This window comes from Macaca thibetana, chromosome 11, assembly GCF_024542745.1.
Source record: "Macaca thibetana thibetana isolate TM-01 chromosome 11, ASM2454274v1, whole genome shotgun sequence".
Taxonomy (NCBI): domain Eukaryota; kingdom Metazoa; phylum Chordata; class Mammalia; order Primates; family Cercopithecidae; genus Macaca; species Macaca thibetana.
Genome location: NC_065588.1, coordinates 27,456,639 through 27,472,401, shown reverse-complemented (window position 1 = coordinate 27,472,401; position 15,763 = coordinate 27,456,639). Strand labels below are relative to the sequence as shown.

The 15,763-nt window shown below is 44.1% G+C and overlaps 1 protein-coding gene across 5 annotated transcripts in view; it reads right to left on the bottom strand.

Moving 5' to 3' along the window:
* BMAL2 (basic helix-loop-helix ARNT like 2) overlaps positions 1 to 10,688 on the bottom strand; it is a 75,272-nt gene extending 64,584 nt beyond the window's left edge. For 4 of the 5 annotated variants that reach the window (XM_050746709.1, XM_050746708.1, XM_050746710.1 and 1 more), the window contains exon 1: positions 10,432 to 10,688. In XM_050746709.1, coding sequence (XP_050602666.1) covers positions 10,432 to 10,462 — 31 coding nt within the window. In that variant the 5' untranslated portion in view covers positions 10,463 to 10,688. Of the gene's footprint in view, positions 1 to 10,250; positions 10,301 to 10,431 lie in introns of those variants that run through there. The other variant, XM_050746713.1, reaches the window with a different exon arrangement.
* Positions 10,689 to 15,763: the final 5,075 nt, after the last annotated feature.

Here is a 15,763-nt window from a genome sequence, read left to right as displayed (position 1 = left end):
ATTTCAAGTTGAAAACTAAAGAAAAGGAGAACTGTCCTAAAGAAGCCACTAGCACCATGATACATGGAAAACTGGATTTAGTCTCTCTTTTCTAGGTCAGAGTGGTTGCCTGGGTGACGTGTTATAGAAGAGATGGCCTACCTACAATACAATATTGTTTGTTTCCATGGTAGTGTAAGCACAGCCTATCTTTGGGTGCCATGTAAACTCAGAGGAAATTTAATTCTCCAACCAGGGAGCTGGTACGTGTTCAAGGAAAGAAGATAGAGCTGGATACGGTGCTCATTGTTTCATCAAAACTTTTCTCTAGATCTTTAATAAAACAACTGTTAATCTTGATAATCTTCTATTCCTTTTAACATCTATTGATAACACACTCTGTCAAGTAATCAATTTCAATCCCACCTACTGTATGGATGGCATAGATTCAATCTACAGATCAGATGTATACTGATCTATTCCTCTTAAAATCTGCATTTCTATAAAACGCACTTATAGCTTAAGTACTCTATTGGCACAATAACATATTCTCCCTATATTCTCTGTTCTAAGAAAAAGAGATTATGTATTTTGATAGAGAGAGAGAGTTTGTTTACAAGTAACTTCTAAGCCAGAGATCCTCTGTACTTTAACTGAATTGAAATAAGAACAACTGGCTGGGTGCAGTGGCTCATGCCTGTAATCCCAGCACTGTGGAAGGCCAAGGTGGGCAGATCGCTTGAGGCTAGGAGTTTGAGACCAGCCTGACCATCATGATGAAACCACATCTCTACTAAAAAAAAAAAACAAAATTAGCTGGCTGTGGTGGTGCACACCTGTGGTTCCAGATATTCAGGAGGTTGAGGCACGAGAATTGCTTGAACCCAGGAGGTGGAGGTTGCAATGAGCCGAGATCACACCACTGCACTTTGGCCTGGGCGACAGAGTGAGATTCTCTCTCAAAAATTAAAAACAAAAAATTAAAAACAAACAAACAAAACATCTCCTGATGTCACTATACTTAGCTGTTTCCACGAGTGCTCTTTTCATGTTAGGAGTATGTTCTGATGCAGGGCACTGGATTTCTTATTGTTTAAAAACCTTCATTAAGTGTTTGGAAGTCAAGGCTGAGGGTCCTTGGCTTTGTCCCATGGAACTGCATAGGAAAAGTCTGTAAGTGCTGCAGGTTCTTTTCTGTGAGCATGCCTGGAGCACATACCCATATCAAGGACACAGAGTGATGGGGATGGTAGAACAACACAGGTCGTTATGCTGAATAAATGTGGAAACTGCAGATACCTGCTTCCCAACAGGCTGTCGTGGAAATAAATGAAATAGTACTTATGCTTTTCAGAAGAATGTGAAATGTATTTAAGAGAGAAGTAGCTGCCTTAACCAAATCCAGCAGCATGTCAAAAAGCTTATTCACCATGATCAAGTAGGCTTTATCCCTGGGGAGCAGGTCTGATTCAACATACGCAAATCAATAAATATGATTCATTGCATAAACAGAACTAGAGACAAAAACCATGTGATTATCTCAACAGATGCAGAAAAGGTTTTTGATAAAATTCGACACCTTTTCATGTTAAAAAACCTTCAACAAAATAGATATTAAGGGAACATACCTCAAAATAATAAGAGCCATCTACAACAAACCCACAGCCAACATCATACCATCATACTGAATGAGCAAAAGCTGGAAGCATTCCCCTTGAAAACTGGCACAAGACAAGGATGCCCTCTCTTACTACTCCTATTCGACGAAGTATTAGAAGTGCTGGCCAGAGCAATCAGTCAAGAGGAAGAAATAAAGGGCATCTAAGTAAGAAGAAAGGAAGTCAAACTATCCCTTTTTGCAGATGACATGATTCTATATCTAGAAAACCCTATAGTCTCGGGCCCAAAGTACCTTAAGCTGATAAATAATTTCAGCAAAGTCTCAGGATACAAAATCAATGTGCAAAAATCATTCCTATACAGAAACAACAGTGAAGCTGAGAGCCAAATCAGGAATGTGGTCCCATTCATAATCACCACAAAAAGAATAAAATACATAGGAATACAGTTAACAGGGAGGGGAAAGAGCTCTACAATGAGAATGACAAAACATTACTCAAAACAGAGATGACACAAACAAATGGAAAAACATTCCATGCTCGTGGATAGGAAGAATCAATATTGTTAAAATGGATTATATACTACCCAAAGCAGTTTATAGTTTCAGTACTATTCCTACCAAACTACCAATGACATTCTTCACGGAACCAGAAGAAACTATTTTAAAATGCATATGGAACCAAAAAAAACCCTGAATAGCCAAGGCAATCCTAAGCAAAAAGAACAAAGCTGGGAGTATCACCATTGCCTAACTTCAAACTATATTACAAAGCAAGAGTAACCAAAAAGCATGGGAGGGGTACAAAAACAGACATATAGACTAATGGAACAGAATAGAGAGCTCAGAAATAAGGCCACACACCTACAACTATGTGATCTTCGACAAAGCTGCCAAAAACAAGCAACTGGGAAAGGACTCCCTATTCAATAAACGGTGCTGGGATAACTGGCTAGCCATAGGCAAAAGACTGAAACTGAACCCCTTCCTTATGCCATATACAAAAGCCAACTCAAGATGGATTAAAGACTTAAATGTAAAACCCAAAACCATAAAAACCCAAAAGACAGCCTAGGAAATACCATTCTGGACATAGGAACAGGCAAAGATTTCATTATGCAAGACACCAAAAGCAATTGTGCCAAAAGCAAAAATTGACAAATGGAATCTAATTAACCAAAGAGCTTCCGCACAGCAAAGGAAACTATCAACAGAGTGAACAGACAACCTACAGAATGGGAGAAAACTTTTTGCAAATTATGCATCTGACAAAGGTCTAATATCCAGCATCTATCAGAAACTTAAATTTACAAGGAAAAACCAAACAACTCATTAAAACGTGGGCAAAGGACAGAACAGACACTTTTCAAAAGAAGACATACATGCGGCCAACAAGCATATGGGAAAAAAAAAGCTCAACATCACTGATTATTAGAGAAGTGCAAATCAAAACCACAATCAGATTACCACCTCATACCAGTCAGAATGGCTATTATGGCGGCATGCACCTATAGTCCCAGCTGCTGGGGAGGCTGAGGCAGGAGAATGGCGTGAACCCAGGAGGTGGAGCTTGCAGGGAGCCGAGATTGCGCCACTGCACTCCAGCGTGGGCGACAGAGCGTGACTCCGTCTCAAAAAAATAAAAAAATAAATAAATAAATTAATTAATTTTAAAAAAGTCGAAAAGTAACATATACTGGTGAGACTGCAAAGAAAAGGGAATGCTAATATACTGTTGGTGGGAGTGTAAATTAGTTCAACCACTGTGGAAAGCAGTGTGGCAATTCCTCAACGAGCTAAAAACAGAACCACTATTCACCTCAGCAATCCAATTACTGTGTATATATCCAAAGGAATATAAATTGTTATAAAGTGCATTCATATTTCATTGCAGCACTATTCACAACAGCAAAGACATGGAATCAACCTAGGTTCCCATAAATGGTAGACTAGAAAAAGAAAATGTGGTAAATATACACCACGGAATACTATGCAACCATAAAAAAGAATGAGCTCATGTCCTTTGCAGAACATGGATGGAACTGGAGGCCATTATCCTTAGCAAACTAACACAGGACTAGAAAACCAAATATCACATGTTCTCAAAGTGGGAGCTAAATGATGAGAACACACAGACACACAGCGGGAACCAACACACATTGAGGCCTATTGGAAGGTGGAAGGTTGGAGGAGGGAGAGGATCAGAAAAAATAACTAATGGGTACTAGGCTTAATACTTGGATGATGAAATAACCTGTACAACAAACCCCATGACACGAGTTTACCTATATAACAAACCTGCACATGTACCCTTGAACTTAAAATAAAAGTTAAAAAAAAAAAAAAAAAGATAATAGTAGTTCCCTTTTCAGCAAAGAAAAGAGGATGAAAGAAAGAAGGGGCCCAGATAACTTGGAGTGAAGACTAAGAGCTAAGAGACAGCCATCTGGCAGGAAGCAGGAATCAGTAAGCTTTCTGGCTTTCTTACTGATCAGAAATATGCCATAATTTGCCTTTCAAGGTGATTTAAAAGCTCTGTTGCCTGCCAGGAACCAAAAAGAAGATGCATGTATCTTTCCTTTTGTAGAGTAGGAAAATCACCTATGTGTAAGACAGGCTGCCTGTGTTCACTGTCCATGCCTCATTGCAGACCTCGGAGGGGAAGCCCAATAGAAAATGATGAAACTTTTCGGTGGGCCAATTCTTTCTTTTTCAGTTTTCCTATCCGAAGCCAAAGGACACTGGCATCAGTTCTTCTGTGCATGTCACTGGTGATTTCCATTTTCTTTTTTTTTTTTTTTTTTTTTGAGACGGAGTCTCGCTCTGTCGCCCAGGCTGGAGTGCAGTGGCCGGATCTCAGCTCACTGCAAGCTCCGCCTCCCAGGTTTACGCCATTCTCCTGCCTCAGCCTCCCGAGTAGCTGGGACTACAGGCGCCCGCCACCTCGCCCGGCTAGTTTTTTGTATTTTTTAGTAGAGACGGGGTTTCACGGTGTTAGCCAGGATGGTCTCGATCTCCTGACCTCGTGATCCGCCCGTCTCGGCCTCCCAAAGTGCTGGGATTACAGGCTTGAGCCACCGCGCCCGGCCTATGATTTCCATTTTCATGCCTACTCTGTTGCCTGGAAGAAATCCCCCGCCCCGCTTTTTTTTTTTTTTTTTTTTTTTGCTGCTTCTCCAAGAGTTATCTTTCCATCAATACTAAAATTAGCCCTTTCTCTGAAAGCCTTCTGTGGTTCCTTCCTTCATGAACTAGATATAATTTCTCCCAACTGTGGGGGAGGAGGCTAACTCCTAACAGTTAGCCCATATACTGTACCATGTTCCTATCTTATATTACAAATATTTTGGCTGCATTTCTCACCTAACCTAATAGATTCTGTAAGCTCTTTAACCCCTTCTCCCGCTTCAACCACTTCTGCTTCTCTGTTTGCCTAGTGAATAGTGTGTATTTAATGGATTCTTTAAGAATGAACTAATCCTTTCCACACCTTAAACAAACCATCCTTCATTCAAAATCTGCAAGCCTTTATTAAGCACTTCATAGGTGCAAGAAATTGGAGATTATAAAGCTGAGTAAGAACTAATTCTGAGGCCGGGCGCGGTGGCTCAAGCCTGTAATCCCAGCACTTTGGGAGGCCGAGACGGGCGGATCACGAGGTCAGGAAATCGAGACCATCCTGGCTAACACGGTGAAACCCCGTCTCTACTAAAAAATACAAAAAACTAGCCGGGCGCGGTGGCGGGCGCCTGTAGTCCCAACTACTCGGGAGGCTGAGGCAGGAGAATGGCGTGAACCCGGGAGGCGGAGCGTGCAGTGAGCTGAGATCCGGCCACTGCACTCCAGCCTGGGCGGCAGAGCGAGACTCCGTCTCAAAAAAAAAAAAAAAAAAAAAAAAAAAAAAAGAACTAATTCTGGCCGCCTGGGAATGTGCAACTTAAGTGTGGAGCTAAGAAACCAAATAACTTGCGGCAAACAGGCGCAAGTGTTATGACAGGCACACACACACAAAAAACTGCAATGTGAAAATAGGAGGGGAGAATAATTTCAATGTGGGTGACGAGGAGGTTCTGGGAAGGTTGCATGAGGAAAAGGGGAAAATCATTTGTTGAAGGTCAGAGTTCATTAAACAGTCTGTAATCATTATCTCATTTAATTCCCACAACCACCTTCCAAGTTAGGTATTTTTACCCCTATTTTACCGATAAGGAAATTGGGGCTCAGAGAAGTTTTAAAATTTGACCAAGTTTACACAGCTGACAAGTAATGAAATCAGAAATCACAAGCCCAATGGCCTAGTTCCAAAGCTTATACTATTTTCCTACACCAGTTGTCCTCCACACATTAAAAAAAAAGTGACATCTGCACTCAGCCTTCGAGCTTGATTGGTTAAGATTCTCCAGGCCCATCTAGAGGGAGGGCGGGGGTATTCCAGGAACAGCCAACAGCCTGAGGAAAGGCCTGGCGGTGGGAAAGTGTACATTATGTTAGGGAAAGGCAGGTCCCTTCACATAATTGAGTATAGGACATATCAGAGGGGCCAAGGTGGAGGCACTTTGGTCAAGAAGGAGAGTAGATGATTCTCTACTTTCCCTGCAATATGCTTGAAAAATATGATAAAGTGTATTTCTAATCTACTTAAAAATGTATGAAATGTTGTAAGTAAAACATTTTTAATGTCTTGGAAATTATTGTTTTATCACAATAGTCTTAACCTTCAATTCTAAATATCCTTTAATGCAAAGCATAGAGTAGAAGAATGATTCTCTTTACATTTCCTTTTCCTTTAGACTTCTTTGTTTTTAATCTCTCTGTAATGATACCATCTAGAGATTTAAACCATCAGATTAAAGACTAGAGAAATGAAATACAAATAATTTAGCTACATAAATGTCAAATTTCCTATTATACCAACCATTTAAGTATTTTCAGGTGAGAATGTTAACATCGTATAACTGAACTGATTTTAAGAAGTTTAAGAATATTTTAAGTTTAAAAAAAATTTTTTTTTGAGACAGTCTCACTCTGTCACACAGGCTGGAGTGCAATGGCACGATCTTGGCTCACTACAACCTCTGCTCCTGGGTTGAAGTGATTCTCCCACCTTAGCCTCCTGAGTAGCTGGGATTACAGGCGCGCACCTCCAACGCCTGACTAGTTTTTGTATTTTTTAGTAGAGACAGGGTTTCACCATGTTGGTCAGGCTGGTCTCGAACTCCAGACCTCAGGGGATCCACCCACCACAGCCTTCCAAAGTGCTGGGATTACAGGCGTGAGCTACCGCGCCCAGCCAGGTTTAAAAATATTTAAAGTTAAAAAATTTGGTGGGTAAATGGGATATTATAGCCTAGCGTGATACAATATAAATAGTATGTGTCAGGGACCAGAAAGGGTGCCAGCACCTGAGTAAGAGAAGGAAACAGGTGGGGCAGGGCATTCATAGCTAAGTATTGCATAAATTATCAGTAAATATCTAGAAATCCTACACGCCACTACAGAGAACATATCTCACCTGCAGTCCCAGCTCCAATAAGGGCTTACACTGAAGGCTCTTAGTTCCCACCGGCTCCTGCCACTGGGAAGGGGCGAGGCACTGGGCAAGGCAGGGGCTACAGAGGGCTGGGATGCTGAGAACCAGGGGAGCCACTCCAGGTAGTAAACTTGCAAAAACCAGGGCAGGAAATCACTGCCTCACAAAACAGGCAGATGTATCAGGTGCCCCTGCCTCCTGTAGGGCACATGGCACACTCTGAGGCCCCTGATAATGCTTATGACCATGATGATACTGACTAATGACCCAGATCCCAAACACCCGAGTAACTCAGTTGTCACTGCAGAGAAGTGGAGGTCTTCAATTAAAGGAGACAACTGAAACTGGGGCTACTAGAATGAATTGTTATTTGCTGATTTATGATTTCCTGAACATGACACAAAGGGAGACTTCAAAAGGACGCTACCTCAATGCTCACCGCACAGAACATCATGCTTTTTAGAACTAGGGAATCATTTCACCAGGACAAAGTAAACTGAAATCACTGTATTATCCTACTGATATTTTGGTTTCCCTACATATTTTAAACACAGTTTTTGTTTTTCCTGGAGTAAAACTTTGATGGAGTGGCAGTCCCTCCCCTCCTCCCCATCTCTTTCCTTCACTCTCTCCTTCCTCCTTTTCCTCCTTTCCCCTCTCCTCCTCTCTTTACTTCACACCTCCCCTCTCTTTCCTTCTTCTCCCTCCTCCTCTCTCACTCTTTCTCTCTTTCCTTCTCTATTTTCCTCCCCCTTAAATATGTGAAAAGTAATTAGCCCATCCTGGTTTATCTCGAGTAATGCATTTCTGGCTGAAATTTTGCCCAAGGATCCATGCCAGGAACAGGAGCTTATGCAAAGTTGACTTGGACATGACTTTTGATTTCTGACTCACAAAATGAATTTAAACCACTGTAATTGCAGAACTACACGTTAAAGAGTTGGATCGTACAATATCACAGGTGAAAACACGAGCCGGTAAGAAAACGGAAGGCGAGAAAGCTGCCCCACAAAGGCCTCGACCTCAGACCATCTCTGGCAGTCAGTCTTGGAAATGTGCTGCTCCCCAAGACCGCCCTTCTCCTAACTCCAAGGATTCTGGAATCATTTATCGGGAGGACACTCAGTCACCTGGCAGCATGCTCAATTTCGGTGTTTACCATCTAAAACTGATGGGGTGGGGAAATTCATAGTTTGGCTTACACTGTTTAAAAAAAAAAACAAAAAAACCTTAGGGCTAGTTTTGTAGATGGCCACCAACTGGCCCAGAGGCCTGTTTTTGTTTTCCCTCTGGGAATAGGGAGAAATAGTAAAAATATAAATACATTTTTTTTTCCTCCCAGAGCTCTCCGTTGAGAATTTTATTTTTACTACTCTTTAGATAAACAGGTGTCTGGAAGTGAGCACACTTGCTCATTAGCAACACCAAGTCTGATGGGAAAGAAATGAAAGCAGTATGGGCAAGAGCCATGGATTTTAACTCTAGTTCTGTCGCGTCCTGGCTGTATAACTGTGAGCCAGCCTCAGTTTTCTCATCTGTGAAATGGAGATACCACCTACCTCACAAGGCTGCCGTAAGACTAACAGAAGCACCCCTTGTGAAATGTCTGGGACATCTTAGGTACTCATACCTGCGGGCTCTCCCAGCCCCCACAGAAACATTGCTACCCTTAACTAAGAAAATTTAACTTTTATTATTCCCAACTTTACATTTGGTATGCAAAGAGCAATAAACTGTTTATCTAAAATAGTTAGAAAAATAGCAATAAACTTTATCTAAAAGCTTGCCATAAGTTCGTAAGACTTATCCGGGGAAAGTCGTTCTTTGAATTAGTAGGTGCATTTTCACTGTTCGTTCTTTCAGTTTGGCCAATTTTAACTCACGTGGGACAACACTTTCTTAATGGACCAGACAGGACACACCAATTTCACAAAGCAAATTGTAATTGTAAATTAGTAACTACATTAAGCTAATGTTTTATGAAGCACTTACTATTTCCTAAATATCGGGCTAAGCATTTTATTGGCATTCATATCTCATTTACTCCTAACAATCCTGTAAGGCAAGACTGCATAGTTATCTCCATTTTACGGATGGGGGAACTCAGACCAAGGGATTTCAAATAACCTGGGTGACACAGACAGTAAAGGGCAGAGCTCAGTCACGAGACGGAGCAGAAGGAGTGTCAGAGCTTAACACCACACGTGCCATCTTCTATTTTCAACAAAGGGTTTACCTAAGACAAGGAATATTCAAATGGTGGAATTTCTGAAATCTCCCCACGATGTAAATTCCCACAATTATATTAGAATTTCGAAAGCCACCTCCTCTCATTGCCTTATTTCAGAGAAGAATCTGAAACTCTACCACCTTATTCCAAAAGGAAAGGAGAGAATTAACAGCTTCCCTGAACTTCTCTGCCAGTCTTCCTTTAGTTATTTCTATTTTCCTGCTTCTCATTTGTCTTCAACAACAGCTGTTTTGTATTCATTCCGTAATTGTGAGCCGTGGTCCCAAAAGCACCGTTTTAAGAAACCACAGAATACTGCCAGTAAATACTAGCGAGAAGGAAAAAGCACTGCAAACTTCCAACTCCATTCACAAAAATACCCCAGGAATACACAATCGAACAAGCTAACTCCACTGACGGCTTTCCAGAAGCTGCAGTGGTGAAAGACACGAGCCGCCTGTCGCTTACGGAGGGGCTGTCGCGGCGCGGGCTGCGGTACCGGAGTGTGGCCCCGCGTCCACGCGCACCTGCCCGCCTGCGCGCTCCACCGCGGGGCAGCGGTTCAAGCTAGGAAGCCGCGAGCATTTTCAGCTCAGAGATGAGGGGTTCGCAGGACCCGAGCTCCGTCCACGGCTGCTGACAACTGGTTTACACAAAAGAAAGAAACGTAGGAAGTCCCCTCAGCAGTGCATGCCACGCCGACGCCGAGGCGGGCGGCCGGCGGCGGGTGGAAGCGGACGCTCCCATCGCGGGTGCAGGGTCCCCCTCTGGCTGCCTTTCGCCAATGCGCCCGGCCCGGGACCAAGACACGGCGTACTGAGCGCCGGCGGCAACCCCGGCTCCCCTCCCCACGTCCCGCTCCCCGGGAGGACGCGCCGGGCGCCACGCCGCACCTGTGCCCCACGGGGCGGCCTTGTCCCAGCGCCCCTCGGTAGGCGATGCCGGGCCCGAGGGGACAGGCGCAGGCGCTTCCCTCGGGGCAGAGGGGGCCGACCTGGCGTCGCGGGGACGCCCTCAGCGCGTCAGGCGCCACGCGCCCACCTGGGGCCGCCGCCTCGCCGCAGGCAACCTCACCTCCCGCCGCAGCCTCCTCTTCCGCCGCCATCGCAGGAGCCACCCGGCCGGCTCCGCAGCCCCGCGGCTGGCAGCATGGAGGAGCTCCGGGCCCGCCCTGCCCTGTCCCAGGCGGCGGCTCTGGAGTGGGGAAGAGGGGACTGGCTGGCCCTGCCGGGTGCCGCGGCGGCCGCCACCGAAGCCCGTTGGCGCGCAGCCGACGCCGCCCCGCAGCCCGGCTGGCCGCGGCTACTGAGCATGCGGAGCCACCCGCTCGCCGCTCTGGGCGCAGCTGGGCTCCCGGGCGGGAAAGAGACCCGGGCCAAGGGCGGAGCCGCTGCGGACACCGCCCCGCCGAGCCCTGCCGCGAGCGGCACAGCGCGAAAAGGCCAGTTGAGTCCCTCTAGCAATCGCCCTATTGAAAACAGGCTTCCATGCTCATAGTAAGCTTTGTCCCAGCATTCCGAAGATTGCAGTTGTAAACCCTCGGGGCAAAGGTAAAGGGTGAATGAAGATACTTGCACGGTGGGTTAGCGGAGGGCACGGGGCTTGGGCTGGGGAGAAGGGTGCTGGACGAGAGACCCTGCTTTTTTCTGCTTAAGGAAGGGCTTAGCTGCAGAGACGAGGGTCCCGAGGAAGCCGTTTTGCCTCGTGGAACGGTTGGGTAAATCCAGAAACATGATCTTTTGGGGATCACTTGACAGCCCTACATCCTATGGCCACGTGTCTAGAATACACTGGTTTGCTGCCCTCCCACTGGTCCCTAGACCCATTCCTTGGTAATCTAGTAGGAGTAAAGGGAAGGCACAGTAGAGAAGACACCAAATCAAACTTTGCAACCAGCCTAAAGGTAATAATTTTCCTACAAGGACTCAATTCCAACGTCTTAACCAGCACCTTATGTGTCCTCAGGGCAGTACTTAAGGCCATTGTGAAAATCTGGGCAAGGGGTTTGGAAGTGTGTTCCCAAGCGGAAGTGGGCATGACAGGAGAAAACTGTTGCAGGCTTAAGCAAGGGACTAGGACTTTATGCAGCTAGAGGTAAGGGAGACGTCCTGAAAACTGTGCTGTCCTCAACACACACCAAGACACGTCCCTAATCAAAACCATTCTTGAAACGTCTCATTCCTAGCTTTGACTTGGAACTCCACCCCCAAATTCTACCAACACCAACTTCTCCTGTCAGCTCAGAAACAGTAATTCCATACAGGGCTCCTCGAATGTGATCAAACCTTGGCTTTCCAGACAAGTGTACGCTATTTTGAGGTGGTTTACCAAGGGGTAACAGGTAGAATCAATTAGACCTGGGCTTTAAGATCTTGGTTAAAATGTAAATACTATTCTATACATGGCCTTGCTTACAATGCATCTTACCCCTTATTGGCTCAGTGAGCCTCACAATCTCTTTCTTAATTCCTGTCTTAGTAGGGAAACAGAAGTTCAGAGATGGTGAGTATTTTGGCCAGGATCACTCAGCTAGTAGACAGTAGAAGCAAGACCATGAAAGTTAGGTCTCCTTCTTAGGAGTTCGTATTGTGGTGTCCAGTAAGCTTGCCTGTGAATCATTGCAGTCCCCGTTTCTTAGAAACGATGATTCACTTCCACCAAAGCCTGAAAGCAAGAGAAGGGGAATCCAGAATCTAAAATACAAAAGCAGGAAGGGTAATGCACAAGCAAAGCCGACCCACAGGATTCCATGGGGCATAACCCTTTCATTGTTTAATCGGTATTCCCCTTATTTCTCAGGTGTAAAGCCTGCTGCTCTCTTTTTTTCGTTATGCTCTGGAGCTTTACTAAGACATGATTTTTTGTTTTTTAAAGAGTAGCTATATAACCCATGGGATGAGGCAGAGAGACACACAGTGTCTTGCCAGATGGATAGGAAGATAATCTCTCATTTCCAATGAGTGGTTTTCTCATATTTTCAACCTGGAAAAAAAAAAAAACGTGAGAAAGGTGATTGGATGATTTGTGCAATAGAATGCAAGTGCATTTGTAGAGTAGAATGCACACAGTTCCTTCTGGTCAGCATGGTTCGCCTGCCAAAGCCCTGGGGCTGCCTTGCTCTCCAGGAATCATTGCTTCCCTGTCACTAATTTGTTCATTAATTTTCTTTCACTGCTAAGTACTTAGGCAAGAACAAATATTTTAAAGGTGGAACAAATATTCCTTTGTCCATCTGGAATTAGGAACAACTGCCTCACAAGCTGTAAACTCCTTTTAACCTCCTGCTGGGATTGTAACAATATAACTTAGTCTAGAGAGGGGTCCCTAAAGCCACTTAGATATTTTATTTGGTCCAACCACAACAACAACAACAACAACAACAACAACAAAACCAAAACAAAGCAAAACAGCAACAAAAAACCACACCTGCTTCAGAGTGTAGTTAAATTGAAGATACTATATCCAATGATGCATAACAATAAATAACGCGGAAGCCAGGAAGGGGAGAGAAGAGGGGGTGGAAAACAATAGCGGGGGAAAAAGGCTATATATATATTTATTACCATTGAACTGTACACTTAAAATGGTAAAGATGGTAAATTAAAAAAAAAATTACATAGGCCAGGCATGGTGGCTCACACCTGTAATCCCAGCACTTTGGAAGGCCACGGTGGGTGGATCATGAGGTCAGGTTATAGAGACCATCCTGGCTAACACGGTGAAAACCCGTCTCTACTAAATATGCAAAAAATTAGCCGAGTGTGGTGGCACATGTCGGTAGTCCCAGCTACTTGGGAGGCTGAGGCAGGAGAATCGCTTGAACCCAGGAGGCAGAGGTTGCAGTGAGCCGAGATCACGCCACTGCACTCCAGTCTGGGTGACAGAGCAAGACTCCATCTCAAAAAATAAATAAATGAATAAATAAAATTAAAATTAAATAAATAGCAACTACCCATTATTGATTTCCTAAGTGACTGGGGGAAATAAATTATTAGTGTTTAAAACTACCTTTTCTTCCTACCCTGCCCCCAGCATCATGTGGAGGGTGAATTCAGGGGAAGATGCTTGGATTTGCTGGGCAGATTGATGAGTGCAGTTTGGAGAAACAAGGAGGCCAACACTCTCCCGTATGTTTAGAGAGAGAAGGGGGCCTATGGTGGGCTTCTGGTACAGGCAAGATCAGCTTGAGTGTGGCCTAAAGAAAAGAAGAGAGGTAATTGGAGGACAGTGCACTCCTGAGAGGTGGTAGGGCGGTAAAAGGGATGGTGGCAGCTGCCACGAGGAGAGGAAATTTGCATCTTTTTTTAATTTTTTTTTTTTTTTTTTTTTTTTTTTTTTTACACAGAGTCTCACGCTATCGCTCAGGCTGGAGTGCAGTGGTATGATCTTGGCCCACTGCAACCTCTGCCTTCCTGGGTTCAAGCGATTCTCATGCCTCAAACTCCCGAGCAGCTGGGATTACAGGCATGTGCCACTACACACAGCTAATTTTTTGTATTTTTAGTGGAGACGGGGTTTCACCATGTTGGTCAGGCTGGTCTCGAACTCCTGACCTCATGTGATCCGCCTGTCTTATCCTCCCAAAGTGCTGGGATTACAGGCATCAGTCACTGCATCCGGCCAGGAAATTTGAGATATCTTAAAGGGGTATTTAGGGAACTTCACTGTGTAATGCAAACCCTCTTACATTATTTCCTTAGAAAATAACAACTTCAGCAAAATATGCATTCCTTTTCTCAATGCTTTTGGAGTCGTATTTAGGTTTTTATTAAAAGTGAAAATATTTTGAGATTGGCCTTAGGTGGAAAGCAGGGCCACCCACAAAAAATCATTTAATTCACTTATTCACAAGTATTTATTGAGCGCCTACTGTGTGCCAGGCACTGTTGTAAGTACTGACTTCTGTATTTTACCTACTGTGCATCAGTTACTTTATATATATTTTCTCACAAAAACCAATGAGCAGGTATTAGTTTCTTTTTCTGTTAGCTTAGTGTTTGCCAGAATTCACTGTGCATGAGAATGTGCGCAATTTTAGACCCACCCCCAGAGACTGATTTAGTAGGTTTGGGGTGAATCACACTAAGTCCTTATTTCAAATGTACCCTGTAGCTGATTTTGAAAGTTGCTGTGAGTACTCTAGGAAATACTGCTTTAACTTGTCAAAAGTGAATTTTCTTAAGCCTGGGTTGTTGTAGTATGGTATGTACAGTGGGGAAGTGGCGGGGAGAGAAGCAGTATTTCTTAGAGAACAGGAATAGCAATATACTAAAATTCTGAGCAAACTGCAAGGACGGACAAAACTTAGGACAAGAATGAGGGAATAGTTGTGCACACATCTCTTTTTATGTGGAGTTACTTACACTTCTTTTTCCCTTAGGGATTATGTGTTTGTGTGCGTATATAAGCATCAATGACTCAACTAATGTTTACTTTTATAGGTTTTAAACACTCTTAAAGCAGGTATGGTATCCCAAGTCTTCCTCAGTCCTCTTGGTATTATATAGAATTGTACAATAGGGTTCTCCAAATTCTGTTCCTGATTTTTTTACCCAAGAAGACAAAAAGACTGGGCGCAGTGGCTCACGCCTGTAATCCCAGCACTTTGGGAGGCTGAGCGAGCACATCACTGAGGTCAGGAGTTGGAGACCAGCCTGGCCAACATGGTGGAATCCCGTCTCTACTAAAGATAGAAAAGTTAGCTGGGCACGGTGGCAGGCACCTGTAATCCCAGCTACTTGGGACGCTGAGGCAGGAGAATTGCTTGAACCTGGAAGGTGGAGGTAGCAGTGAGCCGAGACCACGCCACTGTACTCCAGCCTAGGTGACAGAGTGAGACCCCATCTCAAAAAAAAATGTTAGGCTGAGTATTGACAGTTTACCTTTCCTAAAGGTAAGTGTTGACAGTTCCTAAAGGTAAGTATTGACGGTTTCCTAAAGGTAAGTATTGACAGTTCACCTTTCCTACCGTGATTTTCTCCCTTTGGAAGACACTTAAAAGTCTTCCTGTGTTTAGGAGTTTGATCATGAATGTTTTAATGAGGGGTAAAGTAATTCAGGTAACTTGATGGTAGTTAGCAATCTCACCTGAGAAATGTTTAATTTTCATTAGCCAGAGATCATCTTCCCAATTTTGACAAAGCAATTGAGCTAACAGTAATTAGACCACCCCACCCTTGGCTGGATCTTGGGAGAAAATAAGTTGATGAGGGTGCCTATTTCTGATATGAGCTCTAGAGGAGATGGACCAACAGATTATCTACTCTGATGAATAGTATCTGGGAGGAATGGAAAAAGCACGAAAAAGACCAAGGCCTGTTTGTATGATGTCCATCCTGCTGTATGATGTCCAGAGACCCAATCCTGTTCTGTGAAAAATGTTAATGGACCAGCCTTCAGTTCCGAT